Genomic DNA, 18,918 nt, shown 5'->3' with positions numbered 1-18,918 from the left:
TGTTTGTAACTAGAGGAATGACTCTGTAAAGTGCACTTTTACTAAGGTGCACAAGTTAGGATTAAGAAGTGGTGGTAGTAGAAGACGTGAGTTGAGATATAGTCTTCATCATTCACTTATTATTGTCCTCCAATGTTTGCATCCTCTCCTAAGAAGCTTGGATCATTCTCATCAAATCTTGAATGTAGGAGGGAACAAGTGCATCTTGATGCCAATGGAACTCTCCATCTTTTCTAGTAACACAAAGTTGTGGTAGTAAAAGTCTTACTTAATGCAATCACTCATCCCCAGCGGAGTCACCAAAATGTAAAGAGAGTTCTTGGGATAGGGAAGGGAAATGTTGTAAACAAGTAAAAGATGTATCAAAGGTGACTAAGAAAAACATCGAAACAGTTCTTGAAGTACTTAGTGTCATGGCAAAAGAAAGAGAACGTGAAGAAAATAAGTAGAGAATTAAAGGGTAGAAGAGAATTAAAGAGAGAGAAGCTTTGAGTGAGACTTAGGTAATTCTGAAAAAAAAGTCCTTGACACGAATTGTGAAGGATCTACATATAGTGTTAGATATGACGATTACTCAAGAATAGGCTTTAATGCACGTAATGAATAAAAACTTTAATATTGGGTGACCATTATTAAGTTTTTAATGTTAAGTAATAATTAGAAATCCATTATGTGACTATTAAAATAATCGTTAATAATATAATGAGATTTATTCTTGAGTAGATGATAAATGGAAGAGGTACACAAGAAAACTATACGAGAATACCTTAGGGCAAAATGGTAAAAAGGAAAAATACTTATCTTTCAAGAAATGATTAAAAAAAAACCTCTTAACTACCCCTGTATCTAAACCATTAAGTCAAACTCTTCAAAACATCCTAAGATAAAAGTAACTTGTAAACCCTACTACTTATTCTAAGTTACTTTCACTACTATCCATATGAAATGATTATTTTGTGCGAAGTAGTTACTTTACTTATATCAGTTGTTTCGCATAGAATAATGCTTCACTTATTTTAAGTTTATGTGAAATAATGCTTCATTTATAATGATTATTCTCATTATTTTTTATACAATATTATGTTATAGAATAATTTTTAAAAAAATAAATATTCACCAAAATTAAGTATCTACGTTAATACAATTTGTAATTTACCTTGTCAAGGAAAAGGTGCCGAGGCCAAATGATGTCTTGTTGGTGTTTGATTAAACTTGTTCTGATGTGTTTTGAGGATGCTGTAGATGTTGTAAAGGGATATTCGTCGGCTTGGTTGTAAAATGCAAGATTTGGGCTGTTTTGTAAAAATTAGAAAGAAAATTATTATAGATTATATGACGCATCCAATGAGAATGGATTTCACTCACAGTTTTGAGTTAAAATTGCATTGATAATATAACTATATAGACAGGATATAGTTGTATTTGCTGTGAAAAACATTTTCAAAGTGAAGATTACTGCAATAACTTGTTCCAACTTCCATGCACCTAAGCTGCACACACTTCTTTGTTTGCCAATATGAGAACTTCTTGTGCACTTGTTTACTGTTAACAATCCAATTAAAACCTGGAGGTCTACCCCGCCACTTTAAAAAACCTGTCTGACAAATATGAAAACTATATGGAGCTCCTCTGCTCAGAATTCCAGCATTGATAAAGCTACTGAATTTATAATTTCTGCAAGCAAATATCATTGTTAGCAACAGTAGAAGGGGAATAACAATATTAACAAGTCATGCCTCATGGCAAGAAAACTTCATGTGGGTATGTTGTCAATGGTATCAAGTTCAATTTACTACAGAGGATGGACTATGAGTACACGTATTGATATTCTGTGTACAGGATACAGAAGCAACCTTGCTTTAAACCCCAAGGCTTGCTTTAGACCCTAAGAAGCTAGGCAATATGATCCAGGACAGCAAGCAAGAAAAAGTTTGGATGCTAATATCTAGTTTAGAGAGCCAACTACTACAAAAGCGTAAGTTAAAATGTGATAATTAGTGGATTTTTTAAAGTATGATCTTCAGATACATAGATTAATGACATTAATCAATGGCAACAGTGACTCAAGTAAATATATGAGTATAAATATATATATATATATATAACAACCTAAGCATTGCCATTTCCAAGCCTTCATCTATCCACAAACCAAATCCCAGTAATTGAACAGGTGCCACCTAACCAGAATCACTAATTCCAGTAATGAGTGCTGCCATCTTTGACTTCTGTAGAGAGAAAGATGAGGTTTTTTCTTCATTACAATTCTTTAAACTTTGTCAACACCGTAATTCAGTGGATCAATCAGATTGAAACTACAGTTTATGTGCTATAGAGACAAACTAGAGTACAAGTAAAAGCCTCCTTAAGAACCAACTCAGTTACTAAGCAATAGTTAAGAAGTAGCATATGGGAACCAAACTAACTTCTTGTGCTCATGATCCTCAAAAGCTAATAGCATTTTTCCAAACATACAATATATATATATATATATATATAAAGACTTAATTGCCCATGCATTGTTGATTTTTTCTTTTTTATCGTTGCTATTTTCATGATGATTGAGTGTATGTACCTCTCAGCCCAAAGGTTTATAGCCAAGAGTTCTAAGCTTCCAATCAACAAAAAAATGAGTTGTCAATGACCTCTAGAACAATGTCAACAAGAAGTTATAGAATGTTGGATCTCAAGCACATTCTGCCAAAATTTTGGTGGTAAACTAGGGGCTTACCATGCAATATTTTCCCAATAAAGGAAACCACCATGGCCTGTAGAGTTTGTGAACTTGTAAACAGCACCGAGAACTAGTCACAAATAATTATACACGGTCATATTCAATTTATTACCATAAAATGAGGAGTGACCACATATTGGACAAACCAAACATAACATATTGTTCAAACCAAACATAACATATTGTTAAGTTCAGGGGTACAATACCTTCATATCCTTCAAGAACGGGATCTTCTGACAGGAGAAGAGGAGTATCCAAATCAACAAATCTATGCAGCATATTTGCAAGTTAAAACAAGAAAATTAAACTTATAAAACAGAATGCAACTGATACTTGTGAGAGCCGATGTATATACATAGGCAAGCTACTGTTGTCATTTCTCTAACAAGGATGATGAAACTCACTTGAAACATCCAAGGCCAGCAGCAAGATGGCCAGCAAAGCCCATGGCCAGCCTGGTTTCCACCATTCCACCAATCATGAGACATAGTCCTGATGCCCTTGCCAACTCAATAATTTCGAGAGCACCAAGGACTCCAACTTTGGCAAGCTTAACATTTACAACATCTGCAAGTTCTCCCTCTACTATTTTCTTAACATCAGCTAAAGTCCGACAGCTCTCATCTGCAGCAACAGATACCCCATATTTGCTTTTAGCATAACGACTAACACGACCAAGACCTTCCCAATCGTCTCTATGAACTGGCTGTTCAAATAGATCGGGAGTCACCCCCATTTCTGCAGGAAGAAAAAAGCTTCAACTTTCAAGAAAAATTGAAGATACTAGATACCAAAAAGTGCTGAAATATAATTCATTGGGGCAAGTTACAAAAGTTTCAATGTAAGATCATGCACATGCAAATAATTTGTTGCTTTGTGCTCATTTTTCTCATAGCCGGTATGGAGAATCTTAACTTGGTATTTCAAGTATATTCTCTACCATGTAATCTTGTAAGAACTTCAATAGCCTCCTCAGGTCTATATCCCTCATTAGCATCCAAGATGAATGAACAATCAGGGTGGGCCGCACGTATCGCTTGTAAAACTTCGATGTCAGCTTTCAGGTTCTTTCCCACCTTAAGCTTCAAAGTCTTGAATCCTTGTTTGCGATACTTTGTAGCTAATACATGAGCCTCAGCTGGGGAAACAATAGGAATCTGCAAACATAAAAGGCTAAAGTGACAGATGGAAACTAACATTTCAAGCAGAGACCACCACCTGTAGTAGGTGATTTCTCCCAGATTTTACTTCTCTTTAAAGGACAAAGAAAGAGATGGAGAAAGGGGTCAACAACAGAAAAATATGAAGGAAGAGAGAAACTGAACTGTTATATCAGTGGTTATTGTATTTGAAGCTCCACCAAATAGTCTCCACAGAGGTATGCCAATGCTCTTAGCAACAGCATCAACCAATGCCATCTCAACTCCTGCCCTAACCTTCAGTCGCAAGAACAGTCTAATGAAATATAAAACCCTCCTATTTATGAGAATTAAAAAATGAAACAGAATAAAGGAGAATTATAATCTTCCATTAGACTGTAAGGTTCACATGCATGTGCTGACTAAACTCTCACCCCAACCTTTAATTTCAAGAACAGTATTCGATGGATACAGAATCCTCTAGGTCATGAGAATTCAGAAATGAAAATGAGATATAGAAAGTGTGTTCATAGACCTCAGCTTCAGGTGCAATAATGGCCTATTATAATAAAAAAAGCACTCCTATGCAATAAGAATTCAAAAAAGAAACAGGAAGAGAAAATGTGTATGTTTACGCGCGCATGTGCTCTCTCTGTCTCTCTCAAACTCTTTACATAAATTTCTATTGCAAGAACAGTCTACAAGGGGAATAACCCTCTCATTATCAAAGCTGAAAGATGGAATTGACTATAGACATCTATTTTGACCAAAAGACGAAAAGCACACGCACCCACGCACACAATATATATATATTTCAGATTTTTAGAAACAATGTCAAACCATTTTTTTAAAAAATTATTCTGCTATTTTCACAACACAACAGTAGTCCTAACGTTCAAAAGAAAGTCATCCACATGCGCATTGAGACCAATTCCGATATAAAATGATTCTACAGTTCTATGTTTAATAAGAATTTATCTAGATCATTCATAAGAATGTTTTATGAATGTATAACAAGTCATTACTATTAGAATGTGCTGGCTCAGTTGAAAGTCCTTAAAGTTTAATACGATCTAGAACCCAAATGCCAACTTTAAATTCATCAAAGTCCTTAAAGCTTACTATGATCTAAATAAGCAACAAAGGAGCATCGTTTCTAAAAAATTCCACTTGTTCCTGGTTGCTGAGTAAATAGAGGGGGAAAAGTATGGAAGGACCAATTTAAGTCAATCAACTACTATGTTTTTTGAATTAAATTTACTAGGAAGTTCGGAATTTACTTAAGCCTTAAATTTGTACCATCATTCATAAACACTTCCTCACTAACTAAACGAAATAAAGATTTGGTCAACCACGTAAAATAATTAAGCAGTTAAAATCCAAACAACCAAGACTAAATCCAAAGAGCGGACTACCACAAAGAAAAAAAAAGCAGAAGAGAACTCAAAACTCCAAAACAGCTAAAAAAGAAAAAACGAATTAAAACTCACAGAAGCAAACTGATGTCCAGGCAAAACATCAGCAATCTGCCCCAGTACTGCCGCAAGAGTCATGGAAGAAGAACTCTTAAGCACATCACAAGCCTCCTGGGCTTTAGCCATGGCAGTAGGCTGATCCTCTGCCGTAACCAAAGGCAGAATCGGAGCCTCACCCCAACCAACACATCCATTTTTCAACTCGATCCTGATGGCCACATTCTCCACCTTATCAAGCCTAGAAGAGGCTATAGTGAAAGGAGCGATCAAAGGTACATTCAGTGGTCTGTTCTCAGCTTTCTGAACTTCCACTGTGAATGTTTCCATCAAATTCTTGAATTCAAAATTCGTAGCAGAAGCAGTAGCTGGCACTTCCATTGAACTTTTGACACACAGACAGCTAATGGGTATTTGGAGATTGAGGGGTTTATGGGGTTTTAAGGGTTTTAATGGAGCTTTCGGGAAGAAAGCAAGAGACCCCATTGAGAACATTTCCTGCTGTCGGATTTTGCTTCGAAAGAGGACTTTGATTGGTTCGCGAGAGTGAGAGAGTGATGTGAAGAGCAGCCACCATAAGCATTGCTGCTGATTCTTGTTCCAATAAGGGTTTGTTTGATCTGTTGAAAATTGGAAAGTAGTTGAAATGGTTATTCTAAATTGAACATGTCAGGTTTCAATTTTATCATGCGGTTGGATGCAAGTGTTGCTCTGTTTCAGCTTTTGTCTGGTTCGGTGTCCCGGCATCCCTTGGAGTAATTTATACGATCTTTGTCTTTTCTTTTATTATGTGAAGTATTACCACACATTAAAAATAGCTATATGCTTTGTTCGTAATAAAAGACCCAATGACTTTTTACAAATGCAATTAAATACTTCATTGCCAAATGTACTGATTGGACCATTCAATTTTAAAAATTAAACAATTCAAGCCTTTTTGTTCAATTTGATTAAGAAAATGTTTATACTATGAGTTGACTGCAATATGTTCTATTGTTGGTTCATTAATGAGATAATTATTATGTAAGAATATGATTTATGATAGAAATATAGTTTTTAAATGTATTTATATCAATAGACTTTTGTTGAGTTCTAATTTACATGATCTATTTTAATCACATTTATAGTTTTAGTTAAGATTTAATATCAATTTTTATGATATTTAATAAAATAACTAGATTTAATCGAAAAAAAAAGACTGTTTAACACACTTATGACTTGTTTTGTACTTCATAATTTTTATAACTCCTTTCCTCTTTTCCATTTTATTCTAGTTGTCTCTTTCCAATGTAGTTAAGCCGGTCAATGGCCGACCTTCTCTTTGTTTTTCTTTCTCCTCTTTCGTTTCTATAATATTCGTTTTCCATTCTCTCATTGGTTGGCTTTATTTATTAATTGAAAAAAACAAAGGCCTAAATCAACCAAAGGCAAATGAAAGGAGGCCATAGAGGGTATGTAGTTGAAGTTGAGAGGTAGAGAAAAGAGGGAGAAGGTTAAAGAGAAGGACAAAGGAAGTACTTTTGAACAAAACAATACTTCATGTTAATTTATAAATTTGTTTTTCTAGCAAGAGATTAAAAAACCTCTCGTTAATATTTTTTTATTTAGAATACAAGTAAGGTTGGGTTAATATTATTACATCTCATTTTATCATATTAATTTATAATTTTTTTTAAATATACCCTATTAAAATACATAATAACTTTCTAATTCTACTGGTAAAATATAAAAATTCCACTCATAGTGTATAGTATGATTTTTTTTATATAATATAAAGATAATGCTTGAAAAAGCTCTTAAATTATTTTAAAAAATTTCAGTAAGTCTTTATTTTTCTATTACGTTTCAATTAAGTTCTTATATTTTTATTTTTGAGTCAAGTAGGGTTTTATAATTAATGACTGACTAATTGACTATAGTCAACATGCCATTTGTCAATTTCATTCTCATGTGACATTGATGTAGCGTTGATTTGGAAGATGAAAAATGCCACATAGTTATATCATCATGGCGTATCAACATGACACATCATTTGTTGGATTATGTCATGAAACAATCTCACATTGGAAAAATAAAAGGAAAAGAGTCATTTAAATAAAAAGGGGTATAAGTCCATTATAATTGGACTTTAGTTGGCAATGGACCACAGATGGACTTTCTAAGCTTAGGTGGGCTTGAAATTAATTAAATTTAATATTTAATTATTTGTAATGGTATTTGGCACTTTGCCACGTGTAGGTGCAGGTAATTAAACAAATATTTTTGAAATTTTTGTCAACAGATAACTATAACTATTAGGAACAAATAAAACAATTATGTCTATTGTTTGAAAAATAATTATATCTATTAGAAAACCAATCAACATAATGGTTAAAACTGACAAAAATAGACACAATTGTGTCTGCTGAAAAACTGTCTCAATTATCTATAAATAAGACCCTCTTTTGAAACAAAAACCTCACAAAAACAATAAAGGACAAATCTTTCTTTCCTTTTCGATATTCTCTAGATTTTCTTCTATATTATTTTGCTGTAGAAAATCTTATAGAAGTCTATGTAATCTTGCTAAATATCTATGGATGCTCAATAGATTAATTTTATCAATGCAAAAAGCAATTAATCATTGAGCTTCATTGTATTCTCGAAATTTATCACCTATAATCTTTGCACACAAATCAAGGAGAGTGAATAAAACCTTAAAGATAGTGGTGTTGTTACACATCTTGAAGCAATTTCGTTTTTCTAGTTCAATGCTCTAACAATCTTAAGGTTTTATTTCTCTTTCGATAATGGTTGTTACAAGTGAAATATTAAGAGAACTAGCCTTTGACTTTCTGAAATCGAATCAATTTGATAGTGGTAACTTTTTAAGATGACAAAAGAAGAGGTATTTCTTACTGTCAACATTGAAGGTTGTCTATTTCTTGATAATGCCTAGACCATAAGAGAGTGAAAATGAATCTATTGTTGTAACCAAAGGAAAAACAAAAATGGGACAATGCAGATTATATATATGCAAAGGTCACATTTTAAATGGTCTAACTGATGGTTTATTTGACACATACCAAAATGAGGCTACTGCAAAAGAATTATGAGACAAACTAGGAGATAGGTAAATGATAAAAGATGAAACAACTAAAAATTTCTTATCAATCGCTTTAATAATTATCAAATGGTTGATGGGCGTTCTATTATTAAACAACTGCATGAAATTGAATGAATGCTTAATTAGATTAAGCAATATAAGATAAACATGGATGAAATCACAATTGTATCCTCGATTATAGACAAACATCCTTCATCATGGAAAGACTTTAAAAGAAGTCTGAAGCACAAGAAAGAGGAAATAACTTTTGAGGCTTTAATAAATCATCTTTGAATTGAAAAGCCATACATACAATAAGAACAAGTTGTTGTTTTTAGTGAAATTAAAGTACACATTGTAGAGGAATAAAAGACCACTAACCTGCTAAAAAGAAGTTCAAACAGAATACTAATGTTCCTAAATTCAAAAGAAAGAACAAATGCATATGCTTCCATTATAGAAAAGCATGACATTTCAAGAAAGAATGTCAATTATTGAAGAAGAAAATTACTTTTCAAATGGTACTGCTTTTGAAAATTTTATAGCATTGATTTCTAAATTCAATGTGCTTAAAGAAAATGATGCTCAGTGGGTTAATTTAGGAGTAACAAAGCATGTATGCAATGACAAGGGTTTGTTCAAAAATTTCACACCAAGTGACAATGGAATTTTTTTATACATGGGAAATTCTTTTACTATAATTATTAAGGTAAAGGGATTGTTGAACTTAAGTTCACTTTTGAAAAATCTTTAATTTGAAAGATGTATACTATATTCTAAAAGTTAAAAAAAAATTAGTATTTGGAAGTCTATTGAATAAGTTTGATTTTAAGCTTATATTTGAGGCAAATAAATTCATTTTGTCCAAGAGGGGAATATTTGTTAAGAAAGATTACATGTATGAGGCAATATTCAAACTAAATATTATTAATAATAATAAGAATAAGACTGTTATTTTTACTTTTCTGGTTAAAATCTTCTTATTTATGGCACTATAGATTAGGCCATTTAAATTATAGAATATTGAATGATATGTATAAAATGAACTTAATTCCATAATTTAACCAAAATATTGATAGATGCAATACATGCATACTAACAAAAATAACTAAAAATCCTTTTCCTAAAGCTTAAAAAAAACTAAATTACTTAAACTAATACATAATGATATTTGTGGTATGCATAGTATACCTACATTAGTAGGAAATAAATATTTTGTCACATTCATTGATGGTTTCTCTAGACATTAATATTTATATATGTTGCATTCTAAAGCTGAAGTGTTTCAATTAAAATGTGAGTCTTTTACCAAATGCTTAAGGTCGAATAGAAGTGGAGAATATTATAATCCAAGTTATTTTGTCTCCACCAGGATAATTCATCATATTTCAACATCTTACACACCATAACATAATAATGTGGTAGAACAAAAAATTAAAGTCTTGATCAAAATGGTAAATACTATGTTATCATATTCAAGTCTTGGAAAAGGGTTTTAAGGAGAAGCTTTATTAATAACTTGTTGCATATTAAATAGAATTCTTAAAAAGAAAACTAAGATAACCTTATATGAGCAACGAAAGAAAAGGAAACCAAACCTTAGTTATTTGAAGGTTTGGGGATGTAAAGCTGTAGTTAAAGTTTTGAAACCCGAATGAAAGAAATTGGGTGAAGAAGGGATAGAATATATATTCACAGGATATGCACAACATTGTAAAGCATATAAATTCATGGTACTTGAAGCAAATAATTTAATTCCAATCTACGTTATTTTTGAATCAAGAGATGCAATATTTGATGAAAATATATTCAATTCTATTTCAAGATAACTACAATCACTACAATTAGTTCAATCAAATGACATTCTATTAGAACAAAATGAAAATAATAATAAATCTAGTCCAAAAATAAGGAAAAGCAAAATGGCTAGAAAGGCAAAAGATTTTTGTCCAAACTTTTATACGTTCCATGTATAAGGAATAGGAGAAAATATACACAATAAAATTCCTTATTGTTTTAATTTTGAATCGAACCCTATTATATATGACGAGGAAATGAAATCTCAAAATTTTGCATTTTAGAAAAAAAGTAATATATGATGAGATGAACTCAATAATGGGAAATAATACTTAGATTTTGGTTGATCTTCCATTAGGTTCCAAACCAATAGGTTGTAAATAGATTTGCAAAAAGAAAATGAAGGTGAATAAAACCATAGAGAAGTTCAAAGCAAAATTAGTAGTTATAGGCTTTACATAAAAATAAGAGATTGACTACTTTGATACTTATACTTCAGTAGCTAGAATTGCTATAATTAGACTTTTAATCTCTTTTACATCGATTTATACATTGGTACTTCATCAAATGGATGTCAAGATAGCATTATTAAATGGTGAATTAGAAGAGAAAGTCTATATGAAATAATCAAAAGGGTTTATTATTCCAGGATAAGAGTATAAGGTTTGTAAGCTTATCAAGTCATTGTATGGGCTTAAATAAACAGCAAAATTGTAGCATCAAAATTTTGATGAAGTCATTTTAGTCAATGGCTACAACATAAATGAATCCGATATGTGCATATATAGCAAATTCCAAAATAGCAAATTTACTTATATATGGATGACGTGCTAATTTTTGGCACAGATTTGGAATAAGTCAAGGAGACAAAGAACTTTTGGTCAAATAACTTAGCAATGAAAAATATGGATGTAGCGAATGTTATTTTAAGAATTAAAATATTGAGATATGAACATAGCATAACTTTGTCATAATCACACTCCATTGAAAATGTGTTTAAAAAGTTTGATCTTAGTGATTGTATACCAACATCTACACTCATGAATATTCAAATTAAATTAGTACCTAATGCTAATAGGGTTGTTGATCACTTACAATATATAAGAGTGATTGGTTGCTTAATGCAGACAATGACATGTATAAGACCAGATATAGCATTTGTTGTTAGAAAGTTAAGGAAGTACACAAGTAATACAAATACTTTGGTGATGTGGCCAAAGCTCATAAATAAAGTCACTTATGATGAAAACTCAATTCAACGCTTGGTCTAACGTCAAATCTTGAGTTCAATAAGACCAAGTACACTATTTGTATGTGTTTGCTAGCACAATAATATGATAATTATATTCTAGCTCAAGTAAAGTGCTAGGTGCTTGTAATGATAATGAAGGGATGAGTTACATACTCTTAATGGACCCATAACATAAATTTGTTAGAATTCTTTAGTTACAGAGGCATTCCTAATGGAATCTACCTATGTGAATGTGATGTGTGGTCACTTCTAAGAGCTCATCAGCTTAGCTCTAACAACATTGATGAAAAAAGATTTGATGCATGACCATAAAAGCATCATCACTAGTATTGAAATCATTATATGAGATGTGTTCGGTTAACCAAATGGAATAGTCAGTTCAAAGCATAAACTACCATACAATTTCGATTAAGTTTAACTCGTTTTCACTCAGTGAAGGTTTAATTGGAAGATACCTTTATTTACGCAATCAGTTTACAAGATTATCGAAAATTTGGATTATTTGAAAATAGTGGGAGATTGTTGGATATTTTCAACAACAATGAATGAAGAACACAATCCCACATTGAAAAATAAAAAAAAGAATACTTTAAATAAAAAAGGAGTATAAATCTAATATAACTTGAATTTAGTAGGCAATGGACCATGGATGGGCTTGAAGTTAATAAAATTTAATATTTAATTATTTATAATGGTACTTGGCACTTGGACAAGTGGCACGTGCAGGTGCTGACAAATAAAAAATTATTTTTTTAAATTTGTCAACAGATAACTATAATTGTTGGAAATGAACAAAACAATTATGTCTATTGTTTGAAAAATAATTATGTCTGTTGGAAAACTAATAGACATAATTGTTAGAAATGAAGAGAAATAGACAATGTCTGTTTTAAACAGACAAAGTTGTGTTTGTTGGAAAATTGTCTCAATTGCTTATAAATAAGACTTTCCTCTGAAACAAAAACCACATAGAAACAACAAAGAACAAATCTCTCTTTCCTTTTCAAAATTCTTCAGATTTTCTTCTATATCATTTTGTTGTAGAAAATCTTATAGAATTCTAGGTAATCTTGCCAAATATCAGTGGATGTTTAATAGATTGATTTTGTCAGTGCAAAATGCAATCAATCACTAAACTTCATTATATCTTCGAAGTTTATCACGTGCAACCATTTTGCACACAATCAGTGGGAGCAAATAAAATCTTAAAGACAATGATATTGTTACAAGCTTTGAAGCCATTTCGATTTTTTCAGTTCAGTGTTCTAATATCATCATCATCTATGATAACATATCAACATGTCACGTCAGTGCCATATGATATAAAATATAATAATTGATATTTTGACTAAAGTTAGCTAGTTAACTATTAATTGTAGAGGTTTATTTAAGTCAAAATAAAAGTATATGGACTTGATTGAATATATTAAAAAATGAATACTTATTTAAATTTTTTTAAATAGTTTAAAAATATTTTTAAATATTATACTTATAATTAAATATAAGTTAAAATTAAATTAGGCAAAATAAGTATAAGATGCAAATTCTTCCTCTCCTTTGGACTTCCATCCTTGTAGATGTAAAAGAAAAATAAAAGAATTCCTTATTGTTTTTAGCAATGATTTCTTAGTTTTGTACATCTTCCCCCCCTTTTTTTAACAATAAACATCTTTTCTTTATTATTTTTATTAATCATTGAGAATACAAAGCAACAAGTTGATGTTGCCTTTATGATGACATAGCCATTTATAATTATTAACCAAAATATATAAAATTTCATGCGTGGCGCACTGTGGCAATATTTAGAGGACTAGTGGGGAAGAGAGTTTTCAATGCCTCTAAAAAGATCAAGAGTTTTTAGCATCAATGCCTACGTGAATCAAGTTGTCTCAAAGTAAAGCAAATGAAAAGGGTTGCTAACCAGAATCTACTTGGAGCTTTATTCCTGTCACACGTTGCAATTTGACATAATAAGAGTATAAGTGAAATTGATGCAATCTGTTGGGTTCCTACGCCAAGGTTGAAGATTCACTACTTTTGTCAGTAGCGGGCATGTTAAGTAACAACCTTTGAAAAGGAAAAGCCCCAAGCCATTCCTTTCTTCTTTATTGTGGCAACTACTTTCTTTCTTACCAAGCTTACAGAACCCAACCCCCCCCCCCCCCCCCCCCCCCCCCTTCCATTTTCATATATAAGATTGGTTCGATGCCAAAGGTGACAGAACATTGTTTTTGGTAACAACAACACAACCACGAGGATATAATCAACCATGCCGATATATGAATCCTCAGAGTCCGATGATGAGACCATCCCACGGGTAAAGCTGTTTGGACGCGAAAGGCCTATGCATGCTATACTTGGAGGAGGGAAAGGTAATATATCTATATGCATGCATTTACTTTCACTGTTTGGTAAGAAGGAAAGTTGGAAAGAAGGGAAATGCTTTAATCCAATGGTTTAGGATGCGACAGCTCGTTTCCGTTCTTCTACTTTTCCTTCCTTCCTACACCAGGCTTTACCAAAACCATGTTAGTCTTAGGGCATTATTGCAGGCAGCATACCAAAAATGGCTGCACTTGCACGTGGTCTTTATGACTGCAAATTTAGCAATCACTTGACTCATATTTCGTTGGTTGCGTGTCATTGTCAAATGAATCATTTACTGAACAATTTTGGGATTCACTTTAACCAATCGAAAATTAGTTGCCATGGCACTCGCCATATATCTAGATCTTCCTGATAATAATTTTGATTACCATCCAAGGTAAAATTTTGACCATCAAGAAATTGAAATTTCAGTTGCTGATGTATTACTATGGAGGGAAAGAAACTTATCAGCCTCGTTATTAATTGGAGTGACAGCCATATGGTTTCTTTTCGAGGTGGTTGAGTACAATTTCGTGACCCTTCTCTGTCACATCTCCATCACCACAATGCTTGTTATCTTCATATGGTGCATGACTGCAGATTATTTTGGATGGTAGTTTTCTCTTGATCACGATCTAAATTTTCGTGTTAAGTGCAACCTTGTTTTCTGGCACATCAACCCAAATTGATTCGTAATTCATCTCCAGGACTCGCCCGAAGATCCCTGAGTTGTTGTCGAACGAACATGCCTTCAGAGAAGTTGTTTCCGCCTTCCATTGGAGGTTCAATCAATTCTTGTCAAAGTTCCTTCACATTGCTGGTGGAAAAGAACCCGTTCACTTCTTTTTGGTATCATTATTCACTCTCTGCATTCTATAAATCTGATTTAGTCCCCAAAAACTTCACTTATGCCCTTCTGTTTTCTATCCCTATATTAATTATCAACAGGTAATTGTTTCTCTGTACATAATATCAGTGATCGGATCCTATTTCGACTTTGTGAATCTTCTGTTCATTGGTAAGATAATCTGTCATCAAATCATGTAATTTCAAGGCATTTAGCATTGGTGTAATTTGTTTTTCTTTATTGCTTAAGGCTTTCTCTGCATGGAGACCCTGCCATACCTGTACACTAAATACGAGAATGAAGTTGATTATCATGCTGGGAAAATGACCCGGAGGGCGAGCAAACTGTACAGAAGGTTTGATTCAAGAGTTCTTAACAAGATACCGAGAGGACCAGTAAAGGAGAAGAAACACGCATAAATAACATAGTAGCGTGCAAAATCGGGATTTCCTCTTTGTTTCCATTGCAGATGTACATGTCCATAAACATGTAAAAACTACAAAATCATTGTTGTACTGTATATTTGAAGTTCTTACCATGGAACAGAAGCTAATGAAATATGTTTGATGGGTGATCTAATAAATCGGATTTACATGTTGGATTAAAAATGCATTGAAAGGAAAGCCGGAATTAATTATGTATCATTATGGAAGTTTGGCACCATAGCTTAAAAACTCTGGTACCATTAAACCAACAGAAAGTAAAACCCTGTTGAGTTAAGAATGAATTATGAATTACCTTTATGTTGCTGTCCACTTTCAGACCACTACCACTTTAATTTCCGGGTTGACCAAAGGAACGTCCACAAGTCTCTCTCTCCACTTCCTTTCCCACCTTCTCTGTATCTTTAATAGATTAGCACACCGGAAAGGAAAACTTAGATTAATTGTATCCTATCAAGGTCCACTGCACCTAGGTTTTCTGTATATGACTATGGATCTAGATATAGTTACATAGAACCAAAACTTCATAACTTGAAGTGCGTGATCACATTTTTCTTCATCAGTTTTAACCGATTGTTTAATAGGTTTCGAATAAGAAATTTTGTGCTAAAATCCATGTTAAGGAATGGTGTTGAAGGTGTTGTTCCATTTGTACACCCCATGCACCAGTCAAGTTGATGCATGGAGCAGCTGTTGACACTTGGTTCCACAATGGAAATTTGATTCTGTAATTTTCCTGGCCATTTCTATAAAGGTTACAAGATGGCAGAATGTGCAACGTCAAGCCATTAGCTGATGAAAGTGGGAGTTTTGCATAGGTTAACGAAGACATTGACTGAAATTGCCCTGATGCAGTGCTTCTCCATTTGTTTGGTGGGGTACCATACTTTTTTCAGAATTCAGAAACTTCATCAGGATTTGCTAGAAGTAGAACATAGTGGTACATGTGTTTTGTGATGCTACATGAAAAACGTAAACCAGAGTCATAAAGCACGTGAAGAGAGATTAAGAGAGTAGGAATAATTAAGCCAACTAACCTAGCAAGATCCACAATAAATTCTGCAGCTTTCGAATGATTAAGGCCAAATCCAATTTCTAATTGGCCTCCACAAACTACTTAAGGTATATGTGGAAACTCTCAAAAGTTTCTATTATTAAAGCTGTAGTGTCCACTTAGACAAATAATTTCATTTAAAACCCTTTTTTGCACAGTAGCTTAAGGATAAGTTTGGACTGGTTCCAGCCTGCCCAAATAACCACTTACGAAAAGTGTTTCTTAAATAATTGAATTATTTTGCAAGATGGTGCCCAACTAACAAATTAGTGCTGATCACACACACATGCTCAGAATTCGACTGTCATGGATTAAAATGACATTTGGAAGTTAATATAGCTTGCCTGCCTCTTAATCAATTTTTTTGTGACCAGAAAGAGTGGAAGTACATGCAAAACCAACCATCATACATGATATTGTAGTGCTGTTGACCCACTATTTTCATGTCAAATCTGATGGTTTTGCCTGCCAAATCTTGTGCAAGCAAGAAGAATCACTAAAAGCTGAGGCCTTAAAGCAGAGGGAGGAAGTAAAAGAGAAATATCTCATTACGGTATTTTGGATCTTGGAGAAAATAGTATTATTATTATTATGCTAAGTCATTGACCTAATATCATATATATAAGAAGACTCACGGCCTCAGTTTGGAATGCTCATTTGACACACGGATCGAGAGCCACTATCCTCCGATACCACTACTGAAGACTTGGGGAAGAAGATAGAGAGAGAGAGAGAACATGGTAAGGGAACTGAAAATAATTACTGAGAATGGAGATGGGATTGGTGGGATCGGTGGTGCTTGCCTACTCTTTTGGGCAGCTTTGCTCACTCTTTCTTTGATTTCAGCCATAATCTTCTCTTGTGCAGATGGTGTATCCAAGGACAAATCTTCCTCAGGTGATACAAATTTTTATGGCGGAGGATGTGCTGCTGATTGTGGCGGTGCAGGTTGTGGTGCAGCTTGTGGTGGATGAATCGTCTCTTCCTCATTACTTGTACAAACCAGAATGCTCGGACAAGTTCCATTTAGCTTAATTATTCTGTCTTAAGGAGTGGCTGTGCTTGCCACTTTTGGAGAGAGAATTGCAAAGATGATGTACTAACTATCAAGGTTTATGCAATTGTAAGTGAAGTGAGCCAACTGGCTGCTGTTAAGGAATACTATAAAGCTGCACCTTCCCCATATATGCCTTTTGTTGTCCTAGAGAACTGATTCCAATTATCATGGAAAGTGAATGTCAAGACTCATTTAATTTTCCATGTTTGCACTGATGCTCCCTCCAACTAAGTACAATAATTATGCTATGATAAAGCATATGTAGGTAGCTTACATGCATCTATGTTTCCGGGGTTAAGGGACATTCTAATTTTGAGTGTGTAGTGACTAAATGATCTCACTATACTTGATGTGAGCTGCTATAACTCGTCATTAATTTCCTAGAGTGCAGGGAACAGCATGCTGCATGTTACTTCTTCACCTCTCTAATTAATTGATATGAACAATTACCATACCGATCAGATCAAGCTAGAGAGTTCGATCTCTCTTTCAGTAATCCTGCAAATCAACAAAGCATATGCATATTTCTCGGTTCCCTGTTTTCTAATTTTGGGCCACATCTCAACCTTCCTGAGAGATGGAGAAAGTGCTACTATGATCTAATTAGCATATTGTAATGAATGGGGGATATATATCTAACTGTTCTACAACATTTAAGCGGCTCAAGTTTTCCATCGAATTCAATTCACAGATGGAGTTATCTCCAAGAATGAGGTGAATTTAATCCATAAAATATGACCTTTAGAACTGTTTCATAGACAAGCCACAAAGTTATCTCCTTTGAGGAAAGCATTCGGGAAAGGGACGATTAGGTCTTCCATAATTGGTCACCAGTCCATTGACAAAAGTTCTTACAACATTACATAAACTAATGGCCTAAAATCAATGACTTTGTAGGATTCCAAATTTTAGGGATTAAGGGTAATAAGTGTCTTGTTTAAGCATTTACGCATGTGACCTGCGTTTAAGAAATAAAAAGATGAGGCAGTAGTAAGGGCTCCCAGGATTTCGCACAATTTTATATAAAAAAATACTTGGTTTGCCTTCAATGCCTGGAGCTTTCATGGGGCGAATCTGAAAAGCACCAGCTTTGACTTCCTTGGCCTCAAATGGTCTTTCAAGCAAGGCCTCTGCTTTGGTTAATAGATCCTTGTGATAGGCTTAGAAGGCCTTCACCAGAATTTGTTCACCCGAGACCTGGTTATCCCTTTTAGTGGAGATTCTTGTGGTTTTTATTTCTAATCCTTCTTTTGAGGTGTGGCCTTGTGGTAAAACTTTGTGTTCCTCTTCCCTTGAATGATCCAGTTAAGTCTTGATTTCTGCATCCAAAAATTGCTCTTGAACAGCTAACAATTCCAGTTGAACCCTTTAAGTCCTTTTCTGTCTTGCATGCTTTTTGAGAATCCAGCTTTTGGTGAAACAATGCTAAGTCCTGTTGGAGCAGCTTTCTTCTTTCCCTAAGATTTCCAAACACCTCTTTTCCATCTTTACAGGTCATTTTTGGCCCTTATAAGCTTCTGAATAAGGTCAAAGGTGGAGGTTCCGGTACATGATTTTACTCTACATTATTGATAATTTCTTTGCATTGTGGATGCGTGATCTACATGGCTTCAAACCTGTACGGTGTTCTTCTAAAGGGTTTCTGTTCTTCAGTGAACAGTACTACGGCACCAT

General features: G+C 33.6%; 3 protein-coding genes across 5 annotated transcripts; 2 read left to right on the top strand and 1 right to left on the bottom strand.

Moving 5' to 3' along the window:
- Positions 1-1,320: 1,320 nt before the first annotated feature.
- CYP77A5P (cytochrome P450, family 77, subfamily A, polypeptide 5) lies at positions 1,321-6,074 on the bottom strand. Of its 3 annotated transcripts, none has more exons than XM_021436883.2 (7): positions 5,361-6,073; positions 4,057-4,167; positions 3,672-3,888; positions 3,136-3,469; positions 2,938-2,999; positions 2,729-2,801; positions 1,321-1,674 (listed from the first exon to the last, which is right to left on the bottom strand). In XM_021436883.2, coding segments are annotated over exons 1-7 (1,275 nt in total). In that variant the 5' UTR covers positions 5,838-6,073; the 3' UTR covers positions 1,321-1,673. The 3 variants fall into 3 exon arrangements, with proteins under 3 accessions (XP_021292558.1, XP_021292559.1, XP_021292557.1); XM_021436884.1 differs by lacking the exon at positions 1,321-1,674 and adding an exon at positions 1,690-2,225 and having other exon boundaries at positions 5,361-6,074; XM_021436882.1 differs by lacking the exon at positions 1,321-1,674 and having other exon boundaries at positions 2,725-2,801; positions 5,361-6,074.
- Positions 6,075-13,691: 7,617 nt separating this feature from the next.
- Positions 13,692-15,284, top strand: LOC110422712 (Reticulon family protein). Its single transcript, XM_021436727.2, has 5 exons — positions 13,692-13,848; positions 14,276-14,456; positions 14,551-14,692; positions 14,792-14,861; positions 14,940-15,284. Exons 1-5 carry the CDS (start codon positions 13,746-13,748, stop codon positions 15,107-15,109), a joined length of 666 nt encoding a protein of 221 aa, XP_021292402.1. The 5' UTR covers positions 13,692-13,745; the 3' UTR covers positions 15,110-15,284.
- Positions 15,285-16,610: 1,326 nt separating this feature from the next.
- On the top strand, positions 16,611-17,532 carry LOC110422733 (uncharacterized). Its single transcript, XM_021436747.2, has one exon. The coding sequence runs from the start codon at positions 16,925-16,927 to the stop codon at positions 17,159-17,161; it is 237 nt and encodes a 78-aa protein (XP_021292422.1). The 5' UTR covers positions 16,611-16,924; the 3' UTR covers positions 17,162-17,532.
- Positions 17,533-18,918: the final 1,386 nt, after the last annotated feature.

This window comes from Theobroma umbraticum, unplaced genomic scaffold, assembly GCF_002168275.2.
Source record: "Theobroma umbraticum cultivar Fairchild unplaced genomic scaffold, ASM216827v3 scaffold_146.0, whole genome shotgun sequence".
Taxonomy (NCBI): domain Eukaryota; kingdom Viridiplantae; phylum Streptophyta; class Magnoliopsida; order Malvales; family Malvaceae; genus Theobroma; species Theobroma umbraticum.
This window is presented reverse-complemented; position numbering and strand designations above follow the sequence as displayed.

What these genes read in the sequence shown, in the direction of transcription:
- CYP77A5P (XM_021436882.1), bottom strand. Translation starts at nt 5,837, where the DNA reads ATGTTCTCAATGGGGTCTCTTGCTTTCTTCCCGAAAGCTCCATTAAAA. An exon ending in CAATAACCACTGATATAACA is followed by an intron (nt 3,889 to 4,056) that starts GTTCAGTTTCTC and finishes TTATGTTTGCAG; the next exon opens with ATTCCTATTGTTTCCCCAGC. An exon ending in CGTTCTTGAAGGATATGAAG is followed by an intron (nt 2,802 to 2,937) that starts GTATTGTACCCC and finishes ATTTGTGACTAG; the next exon opens with TTCTCGGTGCTGTTTACAAG.
- LOC110422712 (XM_021436727.2), top strand. Translation starts at nt 13,746, where the DNA reads ATGCCGATATATGAATCCTCAGAGTCCGATGATGAGACCATCCCACGG. An exon ending in ACTGCAGATTATTTTGGATG is followed by an intron (nt 14,457 to 14,550) that starts GTAGTTTTCTCT and finishes ATTCATCTCCAG; the next exon opens with GACTCGCCCGAAGATCCCTG. An exon ending in AACCCGTTCACTTCTTTTTG is followed by an intron (nt 14,693 to 14,791) that starts GTATCATTATTC and finishes AATTATCAACAG; the next exon opens with GTAATTGTTTCTCTGTACAT.
- LOC110422733 (XM_021436747.2), top strand. Translation starts at nt 16,925, where the DNA reads ATGGTAAGGGAACTGAAAATAATTACTGAGAATGGAGATGGGATTGGT.